Genomic DNA, 27920 nt, shown 5'->3' on the forward strand with positions numbered 1-27920 from the left:
TAAGCCTTACCCCAGCCCCACGAGGAAGGTGCTCCTTATGGTTCTTGACTTGCAATTGAGAACCTGGGGCCCCGAGGGGGCTAAGCCTCCCAGCAGTTGCAGGGGGGTGGGGCGGGGGAGACAGACCCTCAGCAGACCACCCACACAGCACCTACTCTAACCTCTCACCAGCCGCTCTACAGAACCTGCCTGAAGGGTGAAGGGACAGACCACCGCTGATCCTGGAGGGTCCAACGCAGCCACATGCAGACAGGGGGAGTGGGAATGGGGCACAGAGAGAATGAGGCTGCAGAAGGCGTGGAGGGCTGCCCACAGGGGCCTTGGAGAGCCCACCAGGGTGCCCAGGCAGCACATGTCAGAGGCAGCCTGTTTTGATTCTCCCAGGATCCACGTGCCCCCGGGGAATGCAGCACCGTCACCCTGACAGGGACCTGACGGCAAGGGTCAGGAACCAGGCCACTGGGCGCTGCAGCCTGGAGCCTATCTTCGGGCCCCAACAGTCCCCTCTCCCAGGACGCGTGGCATGGCAGACACCTGATCCTGCTATTTAGCATTGCTGCTAAATAGAGGGCAGGAGGCTCAGAGAGAGGGACAAGCCTGAGGGGCCAGCTGGCCAGCTGGGGCCACCCACAGGCCCCGCATCAACACGAAGAGGAGCCCAGGGGTTGGCAGACATCCTCCACCCCTCCTCCCCCGGCACAGCCCTGACTGCTGGCAGGCGCTGGTGTGCACCCAGGTCACACGCTCTTCAGTGGCCAGGAGCGATGACAGTGCAGTTTGGAGGGGACGCTGGCTGAGTTGAGTGGCACCAGAAGAACTGGAAAGTAAGCGGGGGAGAGAAAGAACAGACAGAGACACAGGAGAGTTTTCCTTCCGGCACCTGTAATAACTGAGTCAACTTGGACTCAGAGACTTGTTCAAAATCACTGTTGTCCCTTTTTTTTTTTTATTTCTGGTTTTGAAAATATTTACGTAGGCTCGATTTTGAATTCCAGCTGACTTAGAATTTTTATTCTCGGAGAGCAAAGAGATGTGGGTACAGCCACTTATGGCTGCTCCTTCTGGTTTCAGAGGCTCTCGGAGTCTGGAGGGACCTGGGTTCCTACCAGTTCGTGGGGGCAGTGTTGTTCTTCTTTCCTCAGGGCTCCAGAGAGACAAAAGGTCTGCATGAGGTCACAGAGAACTTTCCAGAAGGGCCAAGACCAGCACCCTGGTGGCTAGGCCTGAGCTCTTTTCAGAGTGCTAGCTGCCTCTCACCTGACATGTGCACACACACACGGGCACCAAGAAAGAGAAGGAGGTCCATTATATGTTTTTAGGAAAAAAGAGACACTGACAGTTAGTTAGTATTTTTATAAGACTTGCTGCCGTCCTCATTAGTATAGTGGTGAGTATCCCCTTCTGTCATGCGGGAGACTGGGGTTCGATCCCCCAATGGGGAGGCAACACACCCCTTTGGGCTTCCCTGTTGGCTCAGCAGTAAAGAATTCACCTGCAATGCAGGAGACGCACGTTCAATCCCCTGGAGAAGGAAATGGCAAACCACTCCAGTATTCTTGCCTGGGAAATCCCATGGACAGAGGAGCCTGGTGGGCTACAGTCCATGGGGTCGCAAAGAGTCAGATGTGACTGATGCAACTAAATATTTCATTGGCCAATGGCCCTCACAACAGGTGGATTAAATTCAGCTCTTCACTGAAAGAAGGTTAAATTATGTGTAGTGTCCAGATGATCTAAGCATCATCAGTGTGTGTGTGTGTGTGTGTCTGAATGCACCAGCTACCAGCAGGGATGCCTGGCCCTCGCAGGGCTGAGTCCCCCCTTTCCTGCTGACTGGTGAACCCCAGGCTTCATGGGGATCACTGAGGCTGTTGCTTCTGCTTTTCTCGAACTACGGCTGCATTTGCCTCTGCTGGTGACCTTCAGGGCTGGTTTATGAGACCGCTTCAACAAGCCTTCCCTATAACAGTCTCAAGGTATTCAAACTCTGAACACCTGGCCCCCTGATGGCAATTATTCCTGAAATCCAAAGCCATCACTGGGGAGCAGGGAGAGCCCTGGTCACTTCGAGCAGACTTCTTCCTACCCCCACAATCCTCCTCCTTCCACATGCCATCCCTCCAGCCAGGCTTCTCCACCTGCACATTTGGGCTCTTAATTCTATGCTGGGGAAGCTGTCCTGAACACTGTAGGATTTTGGCAGCATCCTTGACGTCTCCCCATCAGACGCAGTAGCACCCCCACCATTCTCACTTGTGGCTACCAGAAATGTCTCCAGGAAATGTCAGCTGTTCCCTAGGGGGAAATGTCCCCAGTTAAGAACCACTGTTTTCAACTAACCACCATTCCCTCTGTCTCTCTCAGGAAGTTTAAGTTAATAACAACACCTAACATTTATAAGTCTTTACTCTAAGGAATATATACAGTTGTTGTTGTTCAGTTGCCCAGTTGTGTCCAACTCTGTGACCCCATGGACTGGAGCACGTCAGGCCTCCCTTCCTGTCCCGCATCATCTCCCAAAGTTTGCCCAAGTTCATGCACATTGCACCGATGATGCCATCCAGCCATCTCATCCTCTGATGCCCTCTTCTCCTTCTGCCCTCAATCTTTCCACAGCATCCAATAAGTTGGCTGTTCACATCAGGTGACCAAAATATATACAGTAGTTCCCTCTTAGCCAAGGAGGATACATTCCAAGGCTCTCAGTGGATGCTTGAAACCATGGATAGTACTGAATCCTATATATACTGCTTTTTCCTATACATACATGCGTGCGTGCATGCTGAGTTGCTTCAGTTGTGCTCGACTCTGTGCAACACTGTGGACTGTAGCCTGCCTTGATCCTCTGTCCATGGAATTCTCCAGGCAAGAATACTGCAGTGGGTTGCCACACCCTCCTCCAGGGGATCTTCCTGACCCAGGGATCAAATCTGTGTCTTGTCTCCTGCATTGGCAGGTGGGTTGTTTACCACTAGAGCCACCTGGGAAGCCCACATACATTTCTATGATAATGTTTAAATTTATAAATTAGGAACAGTAAGAGATTAGCAACAATAAGCAATAGTAAAATTGAACAATCATAACAATGAAGTGAAGTGAAAGTCGTTCAGTTGCTTCTGATTCTTTGTGACCCCACGGATATACAGTTCATGGAATTCTCCAGCCCAGAATGTTGGAGTGGGTAGCCTGTCCCTTCTCCAGGGGACCTTCCCGACCCAGGAATCAAACCAGGGTCTCCTGAATTGCAGGCGGATTCCTTACCAGCTGAGCCACTTGTGATAAAAGATGTGTGAGTGAAGTCCCACTCTCTCTCTCTCTCAGAATAACGGTTGTACAAATTTAATGCCCTTTTCAACTTAACTAAGTACTTGTCACACGCTGTGGCTGTAACTTTTGCAATTTGATGTTCGACAGCAAAACTAGCAGCAATTCCTTTATCCTTCTTCACAATTTCACAGATAGAAGATTTATTCTCACCCTAGATCTTAGCAACTTCAGTATACAATTTTTTTTCTCTCCTTGCTAATTTGTGTGTTTTCACCTTTTCACTTAAAAGAAGCACTTTACAACTTCTCTTTGGCAGATCCAAATTGCCAGCATCAATGTGCCTGCGTTTTGGGCTCATTATTAAGTAAAATGGTTACTTAGTGAACACAAGCACGGTGATACCTCGGCAGTCAATCTGATAACTGAGATGGACACTAAGCGACCAATGCCGGGATACGATGGACAAAAGGATGATTCAGGTCCCAGGCTGACAGAGCAGGATGGTGTGAGATTTCATCTTGCTACTCAGAACAGCTTGAAATTTAAAACTTATGCATTGTCAATTTCTGGAATTTTCCATTTAATATTTTCAGACTGCGGTTGACTGAGGGTAACTGAAACCATGAAAAGTGAAACGGAAGGTAAGGTGGGGGTGCCTATTATATATAAAATTTAATCTTTGCAGCTTTCCTATGAGGCATAGGTACTGTCATTTTTTCTCCCACTTTATAGATCAGAACGCCAAGGCTCAGAGAGGTTTAGTAAGTTATCCAAGATCACACAGCTAGAAAGTTGTGGAGCTCCAGAGTCTTGGTTCTTAGCCACTTGGCTCTGCAAGGGAGACCTGGGGCAGTCACCTTACAAGTGATTCTGTGCTGAGAGTGGCCCCTGCCTGACCTCCTGGAGTGGGAACAAGGAAGCACAATGACAATGACACCCAAGTTGCCTGTGCTTAAGCCTCCAGCTCTTCAGTGGAACTTGTGGTCTGTTGCAAACCACAACCTCTCCACTCCAAAGCATTTCTGGGAGCCTCCAAGAGGTAGCAGGCATTGTAAATGTGCCCAGGAGATGTCCAGTCTGCCTTTTGCCATCTCCCTCTGATGTGATGGGGTTCTTGACCACTTGCCCAGGAACTTGGATTTTTGTGTCCAGGGCATGATGTGATTATCAGCCTCTATGACCACACCATAAGCTTGGAAGGGGGCTGCGGAGAAGCAGAATGAATTTCTGGAAGCTGTGGTAGAAACCTCGCAAAGCCTCGCCCTCTTCAGCCTCATATTCCCTTTTCTCGGAAAAAGGATGCTGGCGCAGGTGAACCCCAAGGACCTTCTGCTTTGGACATTTCTTCTTCTTCTGATCTTTCAGTTCTCTGTGGGACTGAGGTGGTGTGGGTGGAGGTGTCACCTTCACCAAGAGTGGGCAAATCCCAGGAGGGCCTCGATTCCTCCATCAGGACTCTATGCCTTCCTCTTGGATGGCCATGCAGGCGCTGGCCTAGAGGGGCTGGTCATTGGGGGTGTCTGAATTCCTTCCCAACCCCAGGACACCTGATCCACTGCCTGCCTCCTTGTCAGCCCCGACTCCCTCCCAGAACCCAGGTCCCCCCTCCTCACAGTAAGCCCAGAGCCTCCCTGCTGACACCTCTGCAATGTCACATCTCTGGCCACTTTGTGTTCCCTAAGGAATAAGGCAAAGGTGAAGCGGTCAGCAGCCCTACAGCCAGCTGCCCTGCAGAGATGCCTGACTGTGACAGCTGTGTTTCTGGAGTGGAGACTTTGTTCCCTGCAAGCTCCACCTCCAGAGTGGCTGACCAGGGACTGAATTCAAGAGGTACTTGCCCTCCCTGCTCCACTGCAGTGATGGAGGGAACGGCCCTGGACTCAGCCCTGTCTGGATGGCGCTGGGCCAGCCAGGAGAGGCTGAACCCGGCAGGAAACACATTGTCTGACACAGCCTGGCTCAACCCAGGGCAGGAGGGCTAGTCGGCTGCAGGCTCACCCTGGTTGGGAGGTGGGTTGCCTTCCCTCTTGCCAAAGGGCAATAGAGAGTTCCCAGCTCCACTCAAAACATGTTTATGTTCATGGAAAACCTGTTCCTGGCAGCTAACAAAGCTAACAAGCTCCCAAGGGTGATTCAGGCATGATGAAATCAAGCCCTGGAAGGGGCCGAGGGGCCTGGCCAGTGCAGGGGCCAGCAGCTTCCAGGATGGATCAGTCCAAGGCCCACTCACTGGTCACCTGAGCCTGCCTGGTTCGTGGGAGATGCCCTCCTGCTTTGCACACTCAATCTCTCTGCAGGTGGCAGGTGGGGTGGAAGAAGTCCCATGGATGAGCGTCTCCTGAGTCCAGGGCCCGGGGTGGGCTGTTTGAGTCCTGAGATCTCGTCTAATCGCCTAATAGCTATGGGAGAGAAGAGTCAGTGCTCTCCTAGCCTCAGAAGACGAAAGTGAGATTCGGTGAGGTGCAGGGCTGTGGGCAGGTCCTGCAGCAAGCAGGAATTAACCAGCAGTAGTGCTGGTGCTGGAAAGAGGACAGGACAATAACTGGGGTTGCACCAGTGGCATCTCCACAAGGAAGATACTGTCTGCACAGGGCTGACCAAGAATGTCCCCGCCAGGCCCAGGACCACCCTCTGTTAGGACATCCTCCAGGGCCAGACACTCCCTGGAGAAAGAGCTCACAGATGGATGGGCCTGGGGCTGCAGGGTTTCTGCTGCAGATGGTTGTTTATCCGAAGGCTGCAGCCTGAGATTTGAGGTAGATGCCCTTCCTCTGTGTCTCTGGGCAGGGTAACTCAGTGCAGCCCGCCAAAGAGGGTTGGCCATTTGTACAATGGCAAATGAGGTTTACAGCATGGAGCTGTGAAACTGGCTGTCTTGCTGGTCTGTCCTGGCCACTCTTGTCTGAGGGTCAGTCATGGATGGTCATGGTTCCAGGAAGCCCCAGGTGGCTGAAAAGAGCCCAGTGTCCCACGATGGAGTCTGTGTCTTGGATCTGCTCGTTGTGATGGAAACCCTTACAAGATCCTACTGTTCCTCCCTGACATGCCCACGGGCTGTTGGAGGGGGCAGGGCAGGATCGGGCAGCCCTTCTCCAGTCCCGAGGGGTCCTGTGGGGTGGTGATCCCTCATCCTTGTGGGTGTCACCTCCATATCTAGGGTGTGATGGGGTGTGAGGCTGACTTGCCCTGCTCTCCCATCTGAGGGGTGAGGTCGTGCCCTTACTCTGCTCTCTGAAAAGAAAAGTGAAAGTGTTAGTTGCTCAGTTGTGTCCGACACTTTGCAACCCCATGGACTGTCAGGCTCCTCTCTCCATGGGATTCTTCATGCAAGAATACTGGAGTGGGTCGCCATCCCCTTCTCCAGGGGATCGTCCCGACTCAGGGATCGAACCTGGATCTCCTGGATTGCAGGCAGATTGTTCACTATCTGAGACACTCTGCTCTCTATAAATGGGCAAACAGTCTTCTCTCCAGGAGTCTGCCTTGGCCGCCTCAGCTGGGAGGTTGAGGAGGGTCCCGATTGCTCTGGAGGAAAGGAACTGTCGGTTAGCCACAGCCCAGAGGGCACCGTGCTCATCATAAGGAAAGGAGGAGGGGCGGGGACTTCTCTCTGCCTTCTCCTCGCCCCCTCCTTCCTTTCTGTAGACGCACCTCCCTCCCTCTCAGGACCTGGGGCCTTCGTCTGCCCTCTCCACTCATGCTGTCTGCCTTTGGTCCTCTCCACCCCAGCACTCTGCCCAGGGTGTGGATCTGACTCTTTCCTGTCCCTCTTCATCCCTTGAAACCAAAATAAACTGATATCAAGAGGCAGCCAGGGCTAGGGGCCAGCACGCCAAGACTTCAGGGGTGCTTATTTTAGCTGGTGATGTGCTGTCACTGGGTCCAAACCGTTCCAGGACTTGGCACTGAGTCCCACATCCCAGTTTACAGCACCCTCTCCCTCTTCTCTCTTTCTCTCCTTCCTGAAAGAGGTATCACTGTCATATGGAGAACATGCTGGGACTGGCTCCCTCTCTGGTCCTTACTAGGCTTGGGGCTCTATGAACTGCCTCCCTCCCCTCAACTTTACTCATCGAATTCAGATTAAAATAAATACGGAGGGAAGCCTGAAAGGTCTGGTGTGTGTGTGTGTGTGTGTGTGTGTGAGTGTGTATGCAGCCAAGAGCCAGGATGAAGTTGGCAAATGTGACACAGCCTTTCCCAGTTTAGACCCAGGAGCTGTGTGGCTTGCATGAGAGCACATATAGCAACAGTCATTTAATGAGCACCTACTATGCACCAGGCATCATTGTAAGCCCTGATCCGCAGCAGTGAACAGAAATATTATTCCAGATGGGATAGGCAGGCAATAAATAACAAGTGACAAATAAATACATCATAACTCCAGGGGAGGGTGATAAGTGCTACGGAGATAAATGAAGCAGGGTAAGGAGCTAGAGAAGGAGGGTAGGGAGGCTCTGTGTAAGATCAGGAGAGAACCCTCCTGGTGCCATCTGTGAGCACTGGGGCTTTCTCTTGGCAGCCAGGCCTTCTTTCCATTGCCCTGCAGGTTGACCAGTTGTTTGGTTTCTGCCTCTGCATCTGTCTCCCCATTGACTCCTTTCTGTCCCCATAAAAACCTTTCCTGGAGGACTGTTCCACAGGACCACCTATGGGGCCTTGCACAAAGGCTCCAAATATTCCTGGGGCCAAGACTTTTCAGAGGTGTGTGTAATTTGTAATCTGAGACATATAAATGAAAACCTCAGTGAATTAATAGTACTGCCTATCAGAATGGATAATGTGAGAAAAGGTGGAAAATGCCACATGTTGGTGAGGATATGGAGCACCTGGAACTCATGCACACAGCCTGTGGGAGGGTAAGTTGGTACAACACCTTTAGAAAACTGGCTGTGTTCCTGTAGCTGAACATATACTGATTTTATGACCTAGTGATTCCCGTCTTAGGTGTTGGCCCAGCAGAAACGGGCGTGGATATTCACCAACAGACATGTTCTAGAATGTTCACAGCTATGATATTCATTATAGCCCCAAACTAGGTACCACCCAAAAGACCATGAGCAGTAGAGTGGACCAACTGAGATATGTTCAGAGCGTGGAAAACCACACAGCAATGGGAAGGAACAATCTGGAACTACGTGAAACAATATGGACGGACGTCAGACTACACTATTCAGTGGGGGAAGACACTGGTGTGACTCTGCTCGTAGGAAGCTCAAAACAACCTGAGCCACTAGCCGTCAGGAAGGGTGGTCACCCTTGGCAGGAGACGGCAGATGGTTGCACTGAAATGGGCAGGTTATATTCTCTCTTTGATGTAGGTGCTGGGGTGCCTGTGAGAGCGTGGAAAACCACACAGCAATGGGAAGGAACAATCTGGAACTACGTGAAACAATATGGACGGACGTCAGACTACACTATTCAGTGGGGGAAGACACTGGTGTGACTCTGCTCGTAGGAAGCTCAAAACAACCTGAGCCACTAGCCGTCAGGAAGGGTGGTCACCCTTGGCAGGAGACGGCAGATGGTTGCACTGAAATGGGCAGGTTATATTCTCTCTTTGATGTAGGTGCTGGGGTGCCTGTGAATTGATGGGATATACACTTGTGGTAAGTCTGCTTTTCTGTTGGCATATTGTACTTTAATGAAATGTTTTTAAAAATAAGTGCTGCTCGGGCCTTGCCTCGGATAAATTAAATTAGAATCTCTGGGGTAGAGGCAGATATGGCTAAGTTTAATAGGATTCTAATGTGCAGTTTAGCTTGGGAATCAACAAGTTAGCCCAACCTCATTTTGGAGTTGACTGACCTGTAATGTGAACAGACAGGCCAACCTGGGTCTCAGACTCTGTGGACCTTTATCCAGAGCATCAAGCCTCCCACGTGGGATGAGTGAAGGACCAGGGGAATAGCAAATATTCACCGATTTGTAGTCAAAGCCTTGTGGCGCTCCTTGTTCTGCTCCAACATTTGGATTCCTCATTACCTGGAGGATGGGGGCTTCCCTGGTGGCTCAGACGATAAAGAATCTGCCTACAACAATGCGAGAGACTCAAGTTCAATCCCTCGGTTGGGAATATGCCTGGGAGAAGGGAATGGCAACCACTCCAGTATTTTTGCCTGGAGAATTGCATGGACAGAGGAGCCTGGCAGGCTATAGTCCATGGGATCACAAAGAGTTGCACATGACTGATTGACCAACACTTTCACTTTGGGGAGATAGAGCTGCAGCTAAAAGCATCAGCTTTTGCACCAGGCAGACATGGTTCAAACTGCTAAGCCATCACTTATAGATTCCGGACAAACTCCCCAGTCTCTCCAAGCCTCGGTTTTCTCGTCTGTGAAATGGGGGTAATGATAGTACTTGCTGCAAGAGTTGTGCGAGTGCCGCCAGAAGACATTGTCATATATGAAGCAGATTGTGTCTGGCCAGCCCCCTCCCGTTGCTGTCCACACTCGATGCACTTTCTGTTCCCTGTGATGCTTGACCCACAATTCGGGCTCTTAATTTTCAAAAGCTGAGTGCAAGCACAGGCAACAGGATTTGGAGACCCTGTTTCTCCAGCTTTCTTGACTCTATGAGGTTTGTCTGGACTAGGAGGGAAAGGCAAGACAGAAGGCCACCTGAGAAGGGGCCCTATCCCTGCCCACAGCCCAGTCCTCCCAGGCAGGCCATATCTGGGGTCTCTGACATGGAAAGCAGTGGCATCTATGCCCTACATCTGGCAAGGATGCCAAGGAAGTAGGAGGATTCCAAGGACGCACTCCATGGAACCTGCTAGAACTTCTCCCTGCCGAGAAGAATCCCCAAACAGTAAAGTGTCCCAGACAGCCCCCTCTTCTCTTGCATTCCTGTCATGGCACATGGCCGGGGGGTGCTATGTGTGACCTTTCGGGGTCATCAGCCACAGTGGCCTGGGGGCACTGTCCCAAGTAGGGGTGATGCTGGTAGCTGGGAGACAGCCTGGGACGCATCACACCCTCCTGTCCTCAGCCCCAGGTCAGGCTCTAGAACACTGACCCGACTACAGGGCGCACTGAACTCGCCGAGATTAATTTCCAGATGGGATATGCAAAGTGAGCCACGCTCTGGGGTCACAATCCAATATCCTGCAAGGGGAAGTGGTCTCTGAAATGGAAATTATTTTCCATTTAGAGGAGTGGACCAAGTGACATTTCCAGCTTCCCCAACTCTGTAACCTGAGATCTGAACGCAGACGTGGGCATGTGGGTGCCTGGCATCGTGCATGCTCAGGGCGTGTGCTTGTACGTGTGCTGTCTTTGCTACCCGAGGCTAACATTTTGGGCCACTCCATCGAGTCCAGAAGCAGAGAATACTTCCCTGGCCCTGGAGGAAGGGCTCCACTGCCCCTGCCCGGGGCTTGCCCACAGGCTTATTCATTTGTTTGTTCCCCTGCCCACCCCACAGACTCCAGCAGCTGGATTCCCGCGCTGGGGCCCCCAAATATCAGGCTCTGCCACCTGCTGCCCGCAAAGGCCCCAGCAGTGAACCTGCGCATGCTCGCTTCCCTCTCATTCAGCCCTTCTTCCTCCCTGCCTTCCTGCCTGCTCTCAGTCTGCCTCCTTCCCCTCTTCCTTCCCAGCCTCCCTGACTCCCCTCCCTCCTCCTCTCTTCTCTCCATCCCTTCTTCCCACTTCCCCTCTTTTCTCTCTCTTCTCTTCCCTTCTCTCTCCCACACTTCCTTCCTTGCTCTTGCTTGCGGCTTTCTCTCCCAGCTCTGTGTCTCTTACTCTCTTCATCTCTCTCCTCTCTCGCTCCCTCCTGGGGAGTTCCAGAAACATACCCATATATGGCCTCCGTGTCAAGGATCAGAAGTGGTGACGTCACGGGAGAGCCAAGGCTCCGAGATGCTCTCCGAAGTCAAGTCCGTAATTGACGCGGCCTGGAGGAAACCAGGATCGGGGCTTCCTCGGTGCAATCTTTAAACAGGAAATCTGAGATTCATAACATCTTATAGTTTGGCTTGCCATCATTGGTCATGCGATGGGCCCGAAATAAACTCCCTGCTTCAAAGGAGAGCGTTTCAGAGCTGCCTGGCAGAGCAGCCAGAAGCCCAGGGCCAGGGCTGAAGGCAAACTCAGGGAGCATGTTCTGAATTAAGACACTCTCAGGAAAAATCCTTTTTCTTACCCCTGAATTTTACCCTTGTTTCAGAGCCTAACAGGTAATGCATGCTTTCAACTTTCTTATGCAGAAAGACTGCTTGTCGGGCTGGGACTTAACCACTGCAACGTCTCTTCATAGCCTCTTAGAGTCAAAGTATGTTTGTGTGTCTCCCTCTTTCTCCTATTCTCTTGAGCTATTAAAGCAGGCTGGTGACTTTTATTTTGGATGGGGGGCACAGAGAATCAGCCGTTTGCATGTACTTGTACAATCTTCTGGAGGATTCTTGCTCAGAATATCATTCTGCTGTGTACTTCTAAAAATGGCAATGCAAAAAAAGTAATCAATGATGCTATTGTTGTTTCTATAGGCCTTGGGCAATGTCTGTATCAAACAAATGATTTTCAGAAATGCTTTTAGGTTGAGGGAAGAGATATTTTCATGCATGGGGGCGTTAATTTCATGTGCCATTTATGGAGTGTCTATGGAACATCTATGTATGGGCAGGATTGTGTGTATGTGTCTGTCGTGGGTGGGGGGATGATAGCAACCTTGGATGCCACAAGCTGTATTTGCAGTAACTTGGGGTTTAAGAGAGGAAATAGAATCTGCAAAAAAACTAAGATACCACGTAAAGAATGAAAAAAGGTGTGTGTGTGTAAACATGAGGACACATTCAAGGAGGTGCTGGCCTTTGAAAAGATGGATGGATGTCTCGGATGGGCAGAGGGTGGGTGGGACAGGGACCTTCAGCTGGAGGATCAGCTCGGGCAAAGGCAGACAAGCTGGGGTGGGTCTGGGGAGATAGTAGGGAGAGCCGTGTGGTTATAGCAAAGAGCCAGGAGGTGAGAAGTGGCAGTGATGCTGGAAGGGGAAGTTGGGAATAGGGGTAGGGGTAGGAGATACTGCTCCCACCAGGCCAGGCAAGAAGATGAGACATGTTCTGATCATTTTTGAGCAGAGGAGCAGTGGGGAGGATCTGACTTCAGGCAACTCCTTGCAAAGCCAGGGGAACGAGGAGGCAGGGAGGCAGTGACCCTTAGGTAAGTCATTAAGGCCTGAGTCAGGGCAGAAGTTGAGCCTGCAGCACAGGATAGAAGAGCTTGCCTTGAGAAAGGGAAAGATTATGCACGAGGCAGCGGTTGAGGGAGTTCACAGGCGCCCAGGCAGAGCCAGCGCAGCCAGTGCACCAGTCACAGCCCCTGACCTCTGCGGTCAGAGGCCCGGGGCAGAACGCAGTGGGGCAGCCAGGGGCGGACTCCAGTCACTTCGGCAACAGTTGGACAGGTCCCGACAGCTGGTGGCAGGCCTGTTTACAGCACATCCCCCTCCAGGACTGGAGGCTGCCACCACCTGGCAGCCCTCCAGGTTGCATCATCCATTCTTGCACAAACAATCCAGCCCACGAGGGCCTGGTAGGGGGGGAGGGCGTCACCCTCTTCCTCCTCCTTGGGGTGGGGACCGTGTGTGATCCACCCCTGGTGACCTGACAATGAATAAGAGCAATCGATACCCGTGAGCCTTCTTTGAGCATTCACTGTGAGCCAGGCGCTGGCCCAGCGCTTGTAGTAGTTTCTCTCACTGACTCTTCTCCTTGGCATCATGAGTTAGAGATGATGGTGACTCCCATTTCCCAAAGCTGGAAACTGAGGTCCTGAAAGGTTAAGGGTCTCATCTAAAGCCAGGGAGCTAGGAGGGGTTGGAGTTGGGACTCAAATCCTGGCCTCTTAGCTGATGGGCCTCCAGTGCCCACGGCCTAAGGCGTGGTCTCTGAGGTCCCCCAGGGGACCAGCACTGCAGTAAACAGACCCGCCCTGGCACCACTGAACCATCATAAGGTGCTGTACAATGTGGACAGGCTGGATCCAAAAGAGCCTTCCCAGAGGACGCACAAAAATATCCCTGGACCCGCCCACTGTCCTTCCACTACTGAACTGAAGAGGGTCAGGCCACCCAGAGAGGGCAGCTGTCACAGGACTTGTTTATATCTTTACTTCTCATCCTCAGCACCTTCTTTTGGACCAATTAATGCTTGGGAGTATAAATGAGTTGTTAAGAGCTTTGTGGCCGAGAAAAACGCTTCGGGGAGGTGATGGTAACACTACAGAACTTGTGCTCATGCTCAGTCGTGTCTGACTCCCGTGACCCTATGAACTCTATAGCCCACCAGGCTCCTCTGTTCATGGGATTTTCCATACAGAAGTCAGGTGATTCCTAACCTGCCTGAATTGTTTAAAGAAAAGGAGACAGAAGAGAAGGGTAGAAAAGACAGAAAAAGTAGAGGGAGGAGAAGAAAAAGATTTAAGTAAAGGCAAGCAAAACACACAAAAGCAAGCAAACACACAAAAAAACAAAAAGGAGAAGGATCCTAGCTGATTTTGGAGTGATCTTGAATAAAAGATTTCCAGCCAGCCTTGCACGTGGTTAGGGTGGGTGAGGAGAGAGAGGGTTCTGGGAGGGTCGTCCCGCTCTGCCTGAGATTTTCTCTTCTGGAGCCTGGAGTTAGAGCTTCCAGAACATTCTACCACCCAGGGGTCAAGATGAGAAAGAGTCTATGTCCTCCGGGTGCCCAGAATAGGGCTGGGCAAGGCCATACTTGGGCTTCCCAGGCGGCGCTAGCAGTAAAGAACCTGCCTGCCAATGCAGGAGACATGAGATGAGGGTTCGATCCCTGGGTGGGGAAGATCCCCTGGAGGAGGGCACGGCAAACCACTGCCTGGAGAATTCCGTGGACAGAGGAGCCTGGTGGGCTACAGTCCATAGGGTCGCCAAGAGTAGGACACGACTGAAGCAACTTAGCACGCAAGGCCATACTTGGGCTGTGTGCGAGGGCTGGGGCAACAGTGATCAGAGGCTCAGACCTACACTGGGGAGCCCTGCCCCTTCGCATCTCCAGCCCAGGCTTCTGGCACAAGGCAAAGCCTGGCATTTGCTGAGCCCTGGGCAGAAACCGGGGCGGAGGTCTCGAGTCCTGTGTACTTGCCATACCTATATGTGCCAAGCCATTGCTGTGGGAAAAAGTGAGAAGGTGGGCCAGGAGGGCATGGGGGGGCTAGCTGTGCCAGGACCAGCCCCTTCAGGGCTGGGAGGTAAGAGACACGTCCTCCACTTGGGAGGCTGAGCGGAAGGTGACCCACGGGGCCTGGGGACTCAGTAGCACAGGACCCAAAGATGTAAAATGGAAACCTGGCATTCACTGATGCTTTTCTTAGCTAGTGCTCATGGCCCCGCCTCAGACTGTGGGCCTTCAGGCCTGTGTGGAGTATGTGCTCCTCCTCGGAAAATGGAATATTTTCCACCAAAAAACAGGAAAGAGGTTTTCCCCCCTTGTTCTTTCTTCTTCCCTGTCTCCCTCTACCCCTCTTTCTCTCCCCCTGTTTTGGGGGTAGCTTCCACCCGGAGTTTGCAACAATCAACACATAATCTAAAACGTTATCAGGGTCCTAACCCCTTGTGAGCGATTCATCCTGATTCAGGTTGGCAAGCGGTGCTCAGCTCGTTTAGGAGAGTCTTGGACTTCTCTGTGTATGATGGGCACAGAGGGCCCGGAGGCATGGTGGTGTGGGAGCGGAAGTAGCTTTGGGCAGGTTCAAATCCCTGGCCGTCACCTCCTCCTCCCTCGGTGACTTGGGCCCATCGTGCTCCATCTCTGGGCCTCAGTTTTCCCTCCTGGGCTATGGGCCAGTTGTGGTCAGGTCCCCTCAGTAACCTCCGACAACCCTCGTGCAGCCTCAGAAATCTAGAGTCCTAGCTCCCGAGGGAAGCGAGGAGTGTGTATGTCACCAGCATCAAAGTTTCTAAGATCAGAAGAGCTGGGAGGGGCTTTAGAGCTTTAGAGTCTGAACAAAGGCTCAAATCCTAACAGCTGTGAGGCCCCAGATGCCAGCAGCCAGACGCTTGCTCGTCAGCACTGCCTGTTGCAAAGGCCCACCCTGGGGCTCTAACCTGGGCCCCTCTGGGGGCCAAGCAAGATGGCCTGGAGCCACTCCCCCTCCCCCCAGGGCCAGGTCAGCCCTTAGCCAGAGCAGAGACTTCCAGACTCACCCCTGTCTACTGCCCTAAGCATTCAGTGTCAGAGGGTCTGATGAAAACAGGGGCAGGGGTGTTCTCTACCACTTACAATCTGGGTCTCAGTCTCCCCATCTGGGCAATGGGAAGAATCCTCCCCCAGTGCAGGGGCCTTGAGAAGTCAAAAGATGCAGTATGTGAAACTGGCCAGGAAATGGTGCAGGGATCCACAGCACCGGCTTTTTTTTTTCTTTAGTTAGAGTGTAGTTGATTTACGATGTTTCAGGTGTAAAGCAAAGTGATTCAGTCATACATGTATATTGGGTTGGCCAGAAAGTTCATTAGAGCTTTTCCATAACATCTTACAGAAAAATCTGAATGAACTCTTTGGTTAACCCAATATATGTACTCTGTTTCAGATTGTTTTCATTTATAGATCGTTACAAGATATTGAATATAGTTCCCTGTACTATACAGAAGGTCCTTGTTGTTCATCTGTTTTATATATAGTAGTGTGAGCACCAGCCTTTTCTATGGTTTAGCTTTTAAAGCCCCAGGACCCAGGAAGGGGAGAGATGCTTTAATGTTTCACAAACACGAGTCTCCAGCTGGAAGCGTTTCCTCAGATTTCCCAGGACCCCTCTGGATCTGGGGCAACAGCAGATCAGAAAGAGTAAGCTTCATAAACGTATTGGGCTCACAAGGAATGGGCTTGAGAACGCTTTAGGCCAAGAAACAGCCCAGGTCAGTTCCTCACTTCCTCACATGGCCCCAGGCTCACCAAGCAGTCTGTGGTTAGGACTCCTTCAGACTAAGGTCATGGAATGTTTGGGAGGCCCTGGAATAGATCGACAGACAATTATATACTTATATAACATATATGTAAATACATTTATAATATATTAATATATGAAAGTGAAAGCATTAGTTGCTTAGTTGTGTCCGACTCTTTGCGACCCCATGGACTATAGCCTGCCAGACTCCTCTGTCCATGGGATTCTCCAGGCAAGAATACCAGAGTGGGTTGCCATTTCCTCCTCCAGGGGATCTTCCCAACCCAGGAATCAAACCCAGGTTTTCTGCATTGCAGCCATATTCTATCATCTGAGCCAAGAAACCCCCCTTTGAATGTATACGTATGTGTATGTGTGTGTGTGTATATGTACATATATATAGAGTCTTCAGTTTAACCTGGCCCTATATTCAAAGCTTACAAAACGACTAGAGTCTGTTGGTTACATGGGATGAGGACTAGGTGTGAAGTCAGAAGATGTAGCCTCTGGTCTCTTCTTTGTCAATTTGCCCTGCTATTGCCTCAGTTTCCTCATCTGTAGAATGGGAACAATACCTTCTTCATAGATCTACCATGTGGCTCAAGCGGACAACGTTCAGGAGAGTGTAAATTAACTGCAAAGGAAGGCATTAGGGCTGTGGCTCTCCCAGCGCTGGTTGCAGTGCCTTTGCATAGCGCTTTGCATAAGAGCTGACTCGGACAGTCCACACTCATACCTAAAACATATAAGTCGACCCTGCCTGAAACATTCATCCAGCCCTTACTACGTGCCAGCCCTATTCCAGGAAATAAGTGCTCACTAGACACCCTCTATTGTTTGCAGGCCGTCATCTCATACATGAATTCAAATCCAGGATTAGAAGAAGTGGGACAGGCTGTGGGTCCTTCCAAAGTCCCCAGGACAGCAGGTTGTGTTCTCAGGAAAGGAGGAGGTGGCGGGAGGGGCCCTGGGGAGCGAGGGATTTGGAAGTAGTGGGCAGAATCCATCCTGCGCCCAGGCTGGGCTTGGGGAGGGCGTGGCGGTCTCCCTCCTTCCCAAGCTCTGAGCCCGTTACTCACCCTCCGGCCTGCCCAACGGGGCTCAGGGTCCCGAGGGACTGCCTGGGCTAACGTCCCTCCTGATCACAGCTGAGGGGAAAGCGGCCCAAACGGAAACTGCCAACCGGGAAGGAGTTCCGGTTGACGGCGTCCCAGCAGGAATGAGTCAGAGCAGAGAATCACAGCATCTCAGGAGCGTGGACTAGTGTTAGCAGGTTTTCCTGGGCCACTGGCCACGTGCTAAGTGGCCTGCCCCATATTTATACATGTCACCTTGTTTCATCTGACTGTGCCTCTGTAGACCAGATGCTACTATGTCTCCATTTTACAGAAAGACAACGTGAGGCAGAAGCGGTGGGAGCAACCTGCTTCCCATGATGTGGCCAACTGGTGGCAGAGCCGGCTTTGAACCCAGGCAGTCAATCTGAGGTCACGCTCTCTACCAAAAGCAGGCTCTTATAATAATAGTGCTTCCAAGGTTTGACCCAATCATTCATTCACCTGCCCGTCTGACATTTATTAAGTACCTACTGTGTACCTGGCCTCAGGTTAGGTCCTGGGGTTATGGCATGAATGTGGCATGGCCCTGCTCTGTGGACGTCTCTGGGCTCCCCAGGGATCCAGGCCCACAGCGGGCAGTCAGACCACTAGGAGAGGAGGCAGTCAGGGCTCCTTAGCCATCAGATCGGGAAGGCTTCCTGGTGGAGAAGCCACAGGAAGGCATCTGGGACAGATAGTGAGTGGACAAGGCCAGGAAGGGAAGGCAGATGAGCGGAGGGCTGGAAGTGGCTTATCTGGGCTCTTACCTCTGACTCAGGTCCCCAGCAGAGTGGGAGCTTGGTGCCCTGGAAGATGACTCCCAGGCCCTTTCTTGTCCCCGACACTTCCAGCCATGCCCCCAGCCCCAATTTCTACTAAGACATCAAGAAGCCACTCTTCCCACCCCAAACAGCCACAAAGATCTCACCCCATCTGTGGGAACGCAGGCTCCCTGCCAACTCCCAGGCAGACCCTGGCTGTCAGGGAGCCTGGATTTGTCGGGAGGGGAAAGAATCGGAGGAAGAAGGACCACTTTTCAAATGTCATTATTTAATCCTCACTTCAGTCTTGCAAGGGCCCATGTTTCTATGCCCATTTTACAGGTGTAGAAACTGAGGCCCAGCTTGGAAGAGCATCAGCTGTGGATGGGCCAGGCATTGTGCTAAGTGCTTTACTGTGTTAACACAAGAACCCCCATCACAGCAACTGTTACCCCCATTTTACAGATGCCACCTGGGAGAGGTGGAGGTTCCCCTGGAGCCAATGTTTGGGGACCCACAAAGGAGGAAAAGAGGGACCCCTGGAAGCCTCGGTCTCCCCTATTCCAAGCTGGCCTTGGATGGGCCACGCTCAAACACTGCTCCCTTCGCAGGCCCCTGGCTTGACTGGCAGGGCCCACTGCACTCTCACTTTCCCTGGGAAAGGGCTGTTTTTATCTCAATCAGCCTCCCAGAGGGTCCTGTGAGACCACGGGCCTCTTTCCTGGACTCAGGCCCAGAAGGTGGCCCAGCCCCCAAGCCGAGGCCTCAGAAGTCGAGCTGAGCAGCACGAAGATGAGGAGAAACTGAGGACGAGAGGGCCAGAGCATCACCCAGAATCTCACCCCCTCAGCCCACCCTCACTCTGCCGTGAACTAGGTGCTCTCAGTAAGCCCATTGTAGGGACGCCACCCTTATGGCAGAAAGCAAAGAAGAACGAAAGAGCCTCTTGATGAAAGTGAAAGAGGAGAGTGAAAAAGTTGGCTTCAAGCTCAACATTCAGAAAACTAAGATCATGGCATCCGGTCCCATCACTTCATGGCAAATAGATGGAGGAACAGTGGAAACAGTGTCAGACTTTATTTTGGGGGGCTCCAAAATCACTGCAGATGGTGACTGCAGCCATGAAATTAAAAGATGCCTCCTCCTTGGAAGAAAAGTTATGACTAAACCAGACAGCATATTAAAAAGCAGAGACATTACTTTGCCAACAAAGGTCGCATCTAGTCAAGGCTTTGGTTTTTCCAATAGTCGTATATGGATGTGAGAGTTGGATTATAAAGAAAGCTGAGGGATGAAGAATTGATGCTTTTGAACTGTAGTGTTGGAGAAGACTCTTGAGAGTTCCTTGGACTGCCAGGATCCAACCAGTCCATCCTAAAGGAAATCAGTCCTGAATATTCACTGGAAGGACTGATGCTGAAGCTGAAACTCCAATATTTTAGCCACCTGATGCAAAGAACTGACTCATTGGAAAAGACCCTGATGCTGGGAAAGAGTGAAGGCGGAAGGAGAAGGGGACAACAGAGGATGAGATGGTTGGATGGCATCACCAACTCGATGGACGTGAGTTTGAGTAAACTCTGGGAGTTAGTGATGGACAGGGAGGCCTGGCATGCTGCCGTGTATGGGGTTGCAAAAAGTTGGACACGACTGAGCAACTGAACTGAACAGAACTGAACAGGTGGAGAAACTGAACTTCTAAGGGTCACATAGCTAATAACCAGCAAAGCTGTGATTTGAACTCGGCCAGTGACCCCAGAGGCTGCTCCCTAGCAGCCCCTCAAGCTAAGATTGAGGAGTCCCACCCACCTCCGGGGAAACACCCCTGGGACCTTGGCAGCAGCCCTAGCCTGCGAAGGGGAAGCCCCAGTGATGGGGAAGACAGGAAGCAACTGAGCATCACAGGCTTCCATACCAACGGCCAGGTCCAGCGCTCAGCCCAGCTACGCCTGAGCCCTCTTAATTCTACCACCACCTCCTCACAACAGTCCTTACCAGTGTCTCCATATTTGCACATGAAGCTTCTAAAGATGGGGAACTTACTCAAGGCCCCTCAAAGGCTGAGGATCTCCCATCCAAGTACTAACCAGGCCCGACCCTGCTTAGCCTCCAAGATCAGGGTTATAGCCATCTCATCCAAGATCAGATGAGATTGGGCTTGTTCAGGGCGGTATGGCTGTAGACAGGCTGGGGATCTCAATGGGAAAATCAAGAGATGTCAGGTCCCACAGCGAAGATGGGGAAGCTCCGCTCCCTCAAGATCCTTCAAGGTCAACCGCCATCTGGGAAATGTCCCCTGCATGGGCTGAGAGCCTGACACCATGCCCACTGTGCAGGTGCCAGGCTGGAGGAGGATGGCAGTATTACCCCTGCCTGCTCAGAACCCCATGAGTGCTACTTACCTGGATCCGTGTCCCTGGAACTCCCAGAAGGAGCGCTGGATTTGAGGTAGGAAGTTTGGGCTCCAAAGCCCTACGTTCCAGCTGCCTGTCCTCAGGCAAACCTTTCCCTTCCCCTTTCTGAATCGTAATCGCTTCATCCATCACACCCATGTGTGGGTGTCAAGTACGTAGGGGCATCAGGTCCTTTTGGAAGGCTCAAGGATGCAGAAGATTTAGAAACTTAATTCAACAAAAAACATTCTTACTTTCTAGGGCTGTTGTCAGGGCAATGCTGTGAGATAAATAACAAAAGGGAAAGTCTCTGGATGCTGTCTGACCCATGGGGGTGGGAGATGGGGGGGTGGGGAGCCTGGCGTTAGCTGCAGGAGATGATGGTTCCAGGTGAGCATCACCTGGCTGCCCTCGCCTTCCTAGAAATCTGGTCAGGGAAGGGGTGCTCGCTGGAGCTGGTTTCTGTCCAGGTGCCTCTGAACCACCCACACCAGGCTGCAGAGCCAATGGCTATCTTGGGGTGAAGGACTGGAGGGGTCTCCTCCCCATTGCCTGCACCTACTCAGCACAGGTATGGCTCCCACAACGTGGTGAAGTGGGTTGTCTCATTCCCATTTTACTGATAAAGGAGCTGAAGCCCAGAAGGGGAAGTGACTTGACCAAGGTCACAAAGCTAGTAAGTTGCAGAATTAAAACTAGTCCTAGAGTTCCTGACTCTCAGATCTGAGATCCTTCCACTCCTACCTGGGTCCCTATTCCCCCTGCTAAGCTCCATACCTATGGAAAATCTGTTGATGTGGCCATAGGGACCTCCAGGGACAGACAGTTTGGGCTTTACTAGCACAGAGCTGACCAAACATCGCAATGAGTTGCAGAAACTTTAGAAATTTTGGAAACCTTCTAGCCAAAACCCTCCTTTTGCAAAGGGAAAACTGAGGCCCAGAGAGGGACAGGGATGTGGCTGAGGTCACACAGCACTTGAGCATCAACTTGGAGACTATAACCCAGGTCTCTGACTCTTAGTCCAGTGCTCTTTCCCCTTGGCCCTGGCCTGGAGCAGAGGGATGCCCTCAGGCAGGGTCACCACAACACTAGGCCAGGCATTGGGTGTCAGCACTACCAGTCAGGGTAGCACCACAGATGTTGAGTCTCTGCCTTGTTCCAAGTCAGGGGTAGAGCTGGACTCCAGGCCTGGAAAAGCCAAGGAAGGGACCTTAGGCACAGGGAAGCAAAGGAGGTGCGGGAAGCAAGGTCTGGCCCAGGCGGCTGTGGGTACCACCTGGCTGCATGGTGCCAGTGACGGACGGCATGATCTAGTCCATCCCACCATTTAATAGATGGAAAAACCAAGGGCCCAAGAGAGGAAGATGCTCATGGCTGAGCTGGGACATGAACCCAAGTCTCTTGATTCCCAGTCTTGAGCTATTTATACAACAAGCAAAACTGATGTTATTGCTGCTGCAAAATAATGATAATGGTAGAGGTAGAAGATCAAGCGGAACTTTATAGGGCAACAGTTGTTACTCTTAGGGCCGTGACAGTAATTGTGTGTGTGTGCGTACGTTCAGTCACTGAGTCATGTCTTTGGGACCCCGTGGATTTTAGCCTTCCAGGCTCCTCTGTGTATGGGATTTCCGAGGCAAGAATACTGTAGTGGGTTGCCATTTCCTTCTCCAGGGGATCATCCTGGATCAGGGGTTGAACCTAGTCTCCTGCATTGGCAGGCAGATTCTTTACCACTGAGCCACCAGGTAAGCCCCGGTGACAGTCATGAGAAGAATATCCACCAAGGACTCAGCCCGTGTCCTCATCCCTTGCCCCTCCTCCAACCTGGACAGTGCTCCCCCACCCTACTTGTGCTCTATGACCCATCATTCTGCCAAGTGATGGTTCCCAGACCCCTGCGGAGCTCTTCAAAGAAGTGTGATACGCAGGCCACACACCAGAATCCAGAGATTCTGACATAATGAGTCTGAGATGGGGCCCGAACACAGTCCTTTATAGAGAACGAATTTTATATAATTTTAAAGTAGATATATTATTTGTGGTATAATGTACTCACAGAGAAGCATACAGATCATACTTGAATGGCTACAAGGATTCTTACAAAGGGAACCAGCCAACCGTACAACCACTTAGATTAAGGAATACAGGGGACTTCCCTGGCAGTCCAGTGGTTAGGACTTCCCCTTCAATGCAGGGGGTGCAGCTTCGATCCCTGGTCAGGGAACCAAGATCCCACATGCCTCAGGGCCAAAAAGCCAAAACATAAAACAGAAGCAAAATTGTAACAAACTCAATAAAGACTTTTAAAATGGTCCTCATCAAAAAAAGTCTTAAAAAAAGACTGTGTGACTGGCCCCCTTCATGGGCCCTCTGATTCAGTTAACTCCTAAAGGTAACCACTCTCCAGTTTTGCCTGTTCTTGAACTTTATACAAATTGAATGGTGTGTGTATATTCTTTATTATCTGAATTTTTTTGCTCAGTTTGGTTCATGAGATTCATCCTGTTATTGTGTATAGTGGTGGTTTGGGTATTTCAATGATGTATACTATCTGTCACGTGAATATACCACAATGTAGAATGCTAATAGACATTTGGGGAGTTTCCAGGGGGGTTATAATGAACAGCACTGCTATGGATACTCTTGAACTTCTCTTTTGGTGAATGTATGTACACAAGTCTTGGGCCTAGAGCCTGGAGTGGGATTTGAGGGTCAAAGGAAATAAATATGCTCGGCATTAGCAAATGCCATCCCATTTTGACACTCCTGCCAGGAGTAGGGAGGATTCTGGTTGCTCCACATCCTCTCTAATACTCATCATTTCCCATCTTCTTCTCTTGAGTTATTCTGGCGGGTACATAGTGATATTACATTGGGGTCTTAATTTACATTCTCCCCAAATACTTAGAAAGTGAAGTGCCCTTACATTTGGTGGTTGGCCATTTAGCTATTTTCTTTGTGAAGTGCCTGGCATAGTCTTTTGAGTATCAGTTAACTAGAGCCACAAGAATCCTACATAAGATAGCACCCCCAATAAGAATTCATTCTCAGGAATTCCCTGGTGGTCCAGCGGTTAGGACTCCATGATCTTAATGCGGAGGGCAGGGATTCAGTTCCTGGTCAGGGAACTAAGATCCCACAAGTTACATGGTGCAGCCAAAACAAGAAAACAAGCAAACAAAAAGGAGTTTATTCTGGTGTTCTGGGTCTGCAGGTCGATGGGCTGATCTAGGCCAGGCTAGGCTGGGCTAGGCTACTCAGCTTCCGGCTGCAGGCCCACTGGACACAGCTCCTCTATGCAGGCTGGGCTAAGGCTGCCCCAGGTGGGTTCACTCTGGGGCCCAGCTAAAGGGCAATGGCTCCAGGGCGGAGTCCTGGCGATGGCAGAGCAGCAAGTGCCACTGCACATGGGCGTGTCAACTGGCTGCTTTATCATGTCCACCAATATTCATTTGCCAGAGCAAATTACAAGGCCAAGCCCAATCTTGGTGGGGAAGGATGGGGGAACAATCTGCCTCCGAGGGGAAGAGGAAGGTGAATATTTGCCGAGCAAACCAAATTACAGCCCTGGTAATTTGCATATTTTTTAAAAGACCTTATATGACTCTAATCTTCAATCAAGGCTCAGAACCACCGACCTAGAGTCACACTGCATGTCAGCCAGTCAAAACAAAAGTCAGGCTTAGCTGATTTGGCCTCATTTCCTTAAAGCAGTTGACTTAAGCAAAATCCATTTCTCCTTTAGGCTTTTTTTTTTTTTTTGAGAAGACAGTCCCTGGAATTAACATGGCAAGTGATTTTAACAACTGATTTTTAGCTAGAGCATATGATTCATCTCCAATAATCTCAACTCTAGTACAGGGCAGAGAAGTGGGGAATATGATGTTGTGAATAATTGGAAGGAAGGAATGTGAGCACAGTTGTTAAGTGCCATGAGGGCAGAGATTCATTCTGTTGGTATCATTGTTACAACACCAGTGCTTAGAAGAGTGCTCAGTAAATAATCTCTCAATTAATGATGTATGCATGCATGCATAGATAGGCTGTCTGGGATGGAAAAATAAACAGTGGAAGAGTGGATGGTTGGTTGAATACATAGACGTATAGGTGGCTGAATGGATAAATGACTGGGTGGGGGACAGACATACATCAGAGGTTGAATAGTGGAGAGATGGGTGAATGACTGAATGGTTGGATAGACAGATGAGTGGATGGATAGGAGCATGGATGGTTGGGTGGATAGATTATTAGAGGGGTGGACAAATGGATGGAGAAGTGAATGGATGGGAAGGTGAATGGATAAATGAGTGGGTAAGTGGACAGCTGGATCCGAGAGAGGATGAATAATTGGACAGGTGGTTGATTGGTTAGATGGATAGTCAGGCTGGCAGACTGATGAACAGATGAGTGGATGGATGGATGTATAGATGAGTGGGTGACTGGGTAGATCATATAACAAAACGAAAGGATGAAAAATGATTGTGTGATTGCTACAAGAAAGCATAGCCTTCCCTGTGTATAAACACAGCTACTTTCCAAACTCTTAGTTATCAGGATGGCTTTGATCTCTTCACAGAATTTTCTGGTTTGATGCTTTCTCCTCCCTGCTGAGTGTCTTCTGGAGACGGAAGTGAGGGGTGGAAGAGGATGGCCACGGAGATCAGTGCTCGGGGCAGACCGCGTGCCATTGGGCAAGAGGAATACAACCTGTACAGCAGCCTGAGCGAGGACGAGCTGGTCCAGATGGCCATTGAGCAGAGCCTAGCTGACAAGACTCGGGGCCCAACCACCACTGAGACCACTGTGCCCACACGTGTCAACCGTGAACCCGCCCACTTCTATCCATGGACCAGGTGAGAAAGGGGCATCCAATTGGGTGCAGATCCCAAACATTGTTAACCCAAGACCAAAGTAGCTTGGTCTCTAAGATGTATTTTCACACTGTAATGACTTACATTTGTTATCTAAGCTTACTGAGCCCTGAAGGTGCCAGGCACTGCCCTGGGTGCTATACGTACTTTGCCTCATTTCATCCTCTTAAGGACCTTCTAGGAAGCTCTATGGTATATTCCCATTTTACAGATGAGGAAACTGAAGCTCAGGGCTGAGTAACTAGTCCAGGGTCACACAGTTGGCAGACTGTGTTGCAGACATTCAACCTATCTGATTCCAAAGCCCGTAGCTTAGTCTTGCTTCATTGGCTTTATGATCAGGATAGAGTGGAACTGATGTGCTGAATCTGGCCAGGATTTCCAACCCTATCTATGCTGACTCCCTGGAAAAACATGTCTGAGAAGCAGTAATATCTGCCTGGCAAAGCCATCTTGCCTTCTGTTCTGGCTCCCCTATCTCGATATGACCTCATCATCCCATTAGCTGGACCATCTACAGCAGCGCCAGGTTGCATCAGTAGAAATATGATGTGGGCCTCAACTGTAATTTCACAGATGCAATTTGAGTATCCCAAGAGTCACACTAAAAAGTAAAGAGAAACAAGTGAAATTAATTTGTGTCTAAAATATTATCATTTCCAAATGTCATTAATGTGAAGCTTACAAATGAGATGTTTACATTCCCTTTCATATCAAGTCTCTAGAAGCCAGTGTGTATTTTGCATTCACAGTCCATCTCAATTCAGACTAGCCACATCTCATTGGCTCACTAGCCATATGTGGCTACATGCTGGACATGTAGCATGTCCAGAGGCAGATCTAGACACCTAGTACCCCCTTCATAGGAGATGAGAAGCAGGGAGGTAACTGGGATCTTAAAATGGCTCTGAATGTTATAATGCTTTTAGAAAAGAAGCATATACATTTAAAAAAAATGCTTTTACTCAGCATGCAGTCTATGGGCCTCAAATCTTATTGTCTTCAACAGCCAGTTGACTTCCTGTGTGACCTCAGGCAAGTCACTCAAACTCTCTGAACCTCAAACAATAATAGTAATGATAGCAGCAACAATAAACAGACTTTCTGATGCCCAGAGCCAGTGGATAGGGATGAAGGTGGGTGATGGTACACCTTGACCCTGTCCCCTGATGAAAGGGTGACTTTGGCCCTTCTGAGGTTAGACCACTTCTGCCAGACAGGCTGGGCAAAGGCCTGGGATGCCCACCACTCAGGCATCCCTTCCCTAAAGGGGCAGGCAGGCAACCTCCTCAGGCAGCTGGAAGGAATATGAAGGCTCCAAGTTACTGAGCTGCCCATAAGAAGTCCCATCCTGGGACCCAATCTGAAATGCAGAAGTCCAAAGCCAAGGACTCATGGTGGCTCATGTTCTAGAAGCCCTGGTTCCTGTTCTGGCCTGTTCAGCCTGGGTCAAACCACAGGTTCCTCTTTCTCAGGGGGATCAGATAGAGAGAAGAGCATCCTCCCCTCATCCTGGCAGTAGCACAAACCATGCATCCCGGGGCCTCTGCAGCCTTCTCCCCAGTGTGGGATTGAAAATATTACCACTGGGCCCTGACCTCCCTCTTCTTCTAGGGGTAGGAAATAGAGGCCCACCATGGGGTGTAAACATTTATCCTGAGGAAAAAACCCCTCACACAGCAGGGAAAGGACTTATGCGAGGCCATGTGGTCCTCACCTAAGAGCCAGGCAGAGTCGTGCAGGGCAGGAGGATTGAGCCTGCCCCTCCTCACCGCGGTGGCGATCTATGGTGAGATGGACCTACCTCCATCTCTGAAAGGAGGCAGAGCTGCTGGGGAAGCAAGTCCCTTTCATGTGATTTTTAATGAAATTCTCCTCCTCCTGCCCTGCAAGCTCAGCCCACAGGCGTTCACCTGACCCTGAGAGAAGCCACGGAAGGTGGATATCTCGGGATCCAGTTTATACGTGACAACGCAGATGCCCCGCAGGGCCAGGACCCAAACCGAGGTCTGAGCCACCCTTAGTTTCAGACACTCAGCCAGCTGTGCTGATGCTACAGAGGCCTCTCTCTGTTTCCTGTCCCTCCTCCACTTCCGGGCACCTTCTCCCCACCGAGATTCAGGGTCCCCCCTGCATAAGAGACACACGGGCTTGCACTCAGACACAGCCTGACAGTAAGTACAGGGCCTGATAGAGTCCTTGAACACATTTATCCCCAAATATCACCGTGTCCATCTAAGTGGACTCACAGCAGGTCTAGAAGGTGGGCGTCGCACATGCCCTCAGAGGCTCCCCATGGCCAGCCCCTCCTCATCTTTGAGCAGGCTCCCCGATCAAGCAGGTCGCATTCTTACTTTCCCGGCTGTTTACTTCACTGCCCCGACAATGACTTACAGCTTCTATCTTTTTTATTTCTGCCATTCACCTATGAACTCCTTGAAGGCCGGAGCCTCACTCATCTTCCTTCCTGTGAGCCCCCGTGTCTAGCACATGGGGCCTGACCTGTGGCAACACCGCAGAGCTCTTTGTAGGCGGATGAATGGGTGAATGCAGGCCTGAGTGAGGCGGTGGCTGATTAGACTGGAAAGAGAAGGGAGTGTAGAGTGTGTTCAGATCCTTC

General features: G+C 50.8%; 1 protein-coding gene and 1 long non-coding RNA gene across 2 annotated transcripts in view; one reads left to right on the forward strand and one right to left on the reverse strand.

The window, feature by feature from the left end:
- Window positions 1-1338: 1338 nt before the first annotated feature.
- On the reverse strand, window positions 1339-11204 carry LOC145530614 (uncharacterized). The gene is made up of 4 exons (XR_014071932.1): window positions 11072-11204; window positions 9190-9299; window positions 2918-6792; window positions 1339-1522 (listed from the first exon to the last, which is right to left on the reverse strand). It is a non-coding gene; the product is annotated as an uncharacterized LOC145530614 (long non-coding RNA).
- Window positions 11205-11313: 109 nt separating this feature from the next.
- ASB2 (ankyrin repeat and SOCS box containing 2) overlaps window positions 11314-27920 on the forward strand; it is a 47344-nt gene continuing 30737 nt past the window's right edge. Inside the window, exons 1-2 of the mRNA XM_081552218.1 lie at window positions 11314-11452; window positions 25006-25282. Coding sequence (XP_081408344.1) covers window positions 25077-25282 — 206 coding nt within the window. The 5' untranslated portion in view covers window positions 11314-11452; window positions 25006-25076. The remainder of the gene's footprint in view (window positions 11453-25005; window positions 25283-27920) is intronic.

This window comes from Giraffa tippelskirchi, chromosome 12 (genome assembly GCF_054371585.1).
Source record: "Giraffa tippelskirchi isolate mGirTip1 chromosome 12, T2T-mGirTip1v1.2.pri, whole genome shotgun sequence".
Lineage (NCBI taxonomy): Eukaryota > Metazoa > Chordata > Mammalia > Artiodactyla > Giraffidae > Giraffa > Giraffa tippelskirchi.